The following is a 4,855-nucleotide window of genomic DNA, read 5'->3' on the forward strand; positions in this document are numbered from 1 at the left end:
GACACCCAACAGAGATTTAGCTTGACTTAGCTGATTGGTTCTCCTTCCGCCTTAAATCTCGATCAACCTCGGAACCTAGTCACTTGGCCTGACGAAGCTTTTGTGTCAAAAGCGAAACGTTGCTCAGCAATAAATCTACCGATTGTCACCAAACTTTTTCGGAAATAACTCTGACTTTGTTCACCGTCGGGATTATATCCTAGCTGCCTGGGCAAGCTCCCGTCTCAGTTCACCAACTCTAGTTTTAGTACGGCAGACTAATCTCTCTTCTCTTCCCTTCTATTTTGATACGTTGTGTGGAGTTCAAATACCATCTCCCTCGAAGATGCCTAACTGTAGCATAGTTGTGTCTACGAAGGCAGTGGCTTTTTGGCAGCAGATCTTCATGGGAGCTTTTTTCCATGCCTCGGATTGCTTTGGGAATCTGCTTCAGATTTTGATGTACAGCTGTTGTCATGTTCTTTGTTGTGTGGTACATGGTAGACAGAAAGAATGAGTGTATCTCAGATACGCTTCTCTGAGCTTGCATTATTCCGCACGATCTTCAAAAGACAGTACACATTTATCAATATGTCTTTTGTGCCGACCGATTATGACGACAACTTGACCACCCCAGATTTTCGCTCACTTGTCCCAATCTGAGTTCTTCACACCTGTGTTCCACTGAGTCAGTGCCTGAAGGTCACCTAGAAAATGCTCTACGATATGGCCTGAATGAAGCGCAGTCCTTATGTTGGGTAGAGTAGTGATTTTACGTGATCAACAAGGACTGATCAAGCCATTGTGTTTGCATCCTGCTCAAGTTATCTTCGGTGTAATCTATTCCATAATACTCAGCACCCCGTTGTACAGTTTTGTATTAACATGATGGGCATTGATTTCCCCACTTGGAACTTTCACGGTGACAAAACAGTTCAGGCGTTTCAAGAAATTCTGCTGAGAATCAATCACATCCCTTCCAGAGAACTAAAAGAACGATTTGCTTTTATGACGCAAGATGAGCGTCCAATTCATTTCAAAACACAATTTCAAATCGCCTTGGGAGTCTAGGATGCAGTGCTAAATGATCCTCAAATGTAGGATAAATATAATCTTTGCAGTGTATTGATTTGCTCTGTATCTTCGGTCACCTCAATTTCACCTTTTTCCCTGGAAGATCTTGCCCTCACCTGTATCTAATTATAATTTGGGATATACTACATCTTGTTCAGTCGCGTAACCGTATGCTGGAAGCCCCCCACGTCAACGTCGTCACTCCTCAGAACTGCAAATCCGACGGAACATCTTCACAAGTGACTTTTTTTTACAACTACTTGCCTCAAAGTCCCTTTTGTTATCTTTGAGCGCCCGTCCCGAACTGTGTTTATTGTATGCCGCAATAACTTCGCAGTGTTGATGTTATTCTCACCATTGCGAACGCCGTTTTGAGTTATCCAGCGGAACGACCTGGTGTTGCTGCAGTTCCGAAAAATGACACTGCAATGACAACGCTGTCGGGTCAGATGTCGTCAACGAATGTTGTTTTTCACTTCCTTTTGATTTATGTGTGAACGTACAGAGCTCGAGATTGTTGAGCGTTAATGCGCAAAACTACTGAGCAGAAGATCCGTGGTTCGAACCCATCCGCAGCATCCCGATTGTTCCTGTTTGGGCTCAGGTTGTGCTCTTTCGATATTTTACTTGTGTTACTGAGTGTGGTTTTGAGATATTACGGACGTGTAGTGTGATAAATTTCGTTTGTCAGGATTGTCAAGTGGTTAAGGCGCAAACTTACCTACCCGAATGTCTGTGGTTCAAATCTGACCTCTCCATCGTGGCCTCTCAAAGCTTGAGCTATCTGGCGGTAATTCAGCTCTCCTTCTTGGAAGCTTTGTACTGAAAGAGTACCTACCCGAATATCTGTGATTCAAATCTGACTTCTCCATCGTGGTCTCTCAAAGCTTGAGCTATCTGGCAGTAATTCAGCTATCCTTCTTGGAAGCTTTGTACTGAAAGAGTATTGCAGATAGAAGCTTATTAAATTTGCAGCATATATGCCTGGATTGTTGCTGAAAATCTTTAACGGAAAACTGTCAGTGAGGCACGCATTACATTCGGTTCGAGTGCCGTTTTTCCCAATGATTGTATCCCACTCTCTTCAAACGTCTACAAATGATGGCGCAGCGTCTCCATAAAACGCTTTCCTCTCACAGTCAGAATTGCAGTCTGTCTGGGCGTATGCTGATAGGACAAATAAACGCCGTTTACCACGTCGGCCCACATGGATCCTGATTGGGCCAAACAGTCGCATAGCGCAAAGATGACCGTTTGCTGGAGTCTAGTCCAGTAAAGCACATTCAGCCTTGAAACTGAATGCGGCTCCCAAACCAGAAATACCACGAACCATTGCGCCAGGATCGCCAGATACTCAAAGAGTGAGATATGGAGCATCTGAGCTTGTCTTGGGTGACTTGAGGCGCACGACTGGAGTGAGGTCTTCTGTGCGTCTCTCATAGACACAATATTCATCGACAGAGAGTGAAACAAGGCTTCAGCAACAGATGCCTGTCATCCAATTTGACATTCAGTGCGGACAGCGTGCATCAGATCTTTTGAGGTTGATTAATTTTTCTTGGCGATAGTTTGGACACGGAACAATGGCTAAGTGACTAGTAGGTGGGTTGATCGCACTGCATCGTTCGATGTGTATTCAGCTGTCCAAGTGAAAACCCTTATTTCATTGCCTGTTCGCAACTGAGCAGAGCACCAACCAGTCGGATGAAGTTGGACAGGCACAAGCCGTCTGACTGGGAATGCTCGCCCCTAAGATGATCAACCATAACCTAGGGATTCTCGTGCATACATTTTGTTGCACAATCAATCAGGCACATGCTGCTGTCCTCCGGTATCACACATCCACCCAACAATATTTTTATGGTGGTCTGAAGGGGCAATGAAGCAACGCCATATTAGTATAACAAGGTGTATTCAGCTGTCCAAGTGAAAACCCTTATTTCATTGCCTGTTCGCAACTGAGCAGAGCACCAACCAGTCGGATGAAGTTGGACAGGCACAAGCCGTCTGACTGGGAATGCTCGCCCCTAAGATGATCAACCATAACCTAGGGATTCTCGTGCATACATTTTGTTGCACAATCAATCAGGCACATGCTGCTGTCCTCCGGTATCACACATCCACCCAACAATATTTTTATGGTGGTCTGAAGGGGCAATGAAGCAACGCCATATTAGTATAACAAGGCGGACGGGAGGATATAGACGATAAGAGATATCCACCGTATCTCTCACTTATGTACGCTGCAGTCCGCTGTAATCCTTACGGTTAACGTGTGCTAACAGCACGAACAAATTTGAAGCTTGGTGTAGTCCGAAAAGCCATCGACGTCAACGTGCAGAACAGGATAAGTTTCCTCGTTCCTGCCTTGCACAGTCTGGTAGCGCTTGGGTTGTAGTACCCTTGGTTGTTCTCTGTCGACAGACTGTCACTATGCACATTTTTCTGTGGCTCGTGTTCACGTCCAAAACTTCAGTAGCAGATACGGATTGTTTGCGCGTCCCTGAATTATCCACGCGAATATTAACGCTTTCTGAAATGTTCAAATGGCTTCCTTAACCTCCATGCCACAATATTGCAGACTACCGCATCAAATCTACACGAAGACAAACAGTTCGCGCGTGTTTCTCCATAGTGAAGGTTGGTTTGTCTTACGACACTGAAACCATTTTCTGCCTCATTTCATGTTAGCTGGTCAAAGTTGTTTTCAGAAGAAGCATTTAGACAGTATTCAAGCCGGTCCCAGTCGTGCAAATGCGCACTATTCTTGGACTAGGTGTACAGAGTTCACCTCAGTAATCAGACGCACTGATCAATCGGAACGCTCACTCCGATAAATCAGCTGTTACGTATGTACAGATAATGAAATCATAGTGGTATAGAATTGTTTTCCAATTCGTAATCTGTCATTTTCAAGCACTGACTGTTTCTATAGTTTTACCCCCTTGCTTCCTTCGGTTACGGTCCATCTACGAGACCCGGTTATAGTTAGTCCCTCGGATAAATGGGAATAAAATGTGCAACTCTGCCGGGTTGCACGGACTCTCCCTCAAATACACCACTCATCGGAAGCTTGATTAAGCCCTGTCATATCAGGTCGGACCCCTAACAACAGCTTATTCGTACTTTTCTTATCGATTTCAGTGCGGTCGCCTCCGCCATGTACGTGGCAGCGACCTATAGAAAACAACCGCAGGAATCAGGGGTCGAGGTTGCTGCTCGGAAAATGGAGTCCACAGTCCTCTCTGTTCCAGCGGTACAAGACAAAGAACAAGCAGGATGAACCAACCGATTTTGCGAATGCTTCCAATTTTCTCGAGTTGTGGCATAACTTTTACACGTCCGTACAATTTTATCAGCAAAAATTGAGACACATCAAATGACAGAGGACTTTATATTTTCTTCTCCGCCTCGCCTCAGACTTCTTATGCTTCTTCATCGGCCATGCTTTTAGTAATCGAGGGACTTACGCGCCGGAAGAAGTAAAACGACCATTGCAATAAAGTTCCTTGTTCGGATCCGTCTGAGGTAAAACCTCTTTCGGAGAGTGTAGGAGTGCCATTCGTCAGCGACATTCTGGTATAGGAATGGTGTCATGTGGAAGGTGGCCCACTTGGTGGAATTTTTGAAAGATTGAACTCCTTGACACGGGCATTTCACGGTTCGGGGAAGCAAAATTTTATGCGTCAACGTCGAGGTATTATGTACTGTTGAACAGAAGGAACACAATGTTGATAGTAAAAGAGACATAAGTCCCTCTGTTAAGGCTTGACCAGAGTTAAGCGTAGCGTTGTACTTGGGT

The 4,855-nt window shown here is 44.9% G+C and overlaps 1 protein-coding gene across 1 annotated transcript in view; it reads left to right on the forward strand.

Annotated features, from left to right (window-relative positions):
• Positions 1-4,575, forward strand: part of T265_13016 (hypothetical protein) — a gene marked incomplete at both ends in the record, with an annotated part of 24,313 nt that extends 19,738 nt beyond the window's left edge. The window contains one exon of the mRNA XM_009166750.1: positions 4,198-4,575. Coding sequence (XP_009165014.1) covers positions 4,198-4,336 — 139 coding nt within the window. The remainder of the gene's footprint in view (positions 1-4,197) is intronic.
• Between the last annotated feature and the right edge of the window lie 280 nt (positions 4,576-4,855).

This window comes from Opisthorchis viverrini, assembly GCF_000715545.1.
Source record: "Opisthorchis viverrini unplaced genomic scaffold opera_v5_30, whole genome shotgun sequence".
Lineage (NCBI taxonomy): Eukaryota > Metazoa > Platyhelminthes > Trematoda > Opisthorchiida > Opisthorchiidae > Opisthorchis > Opisthorchis viverrini.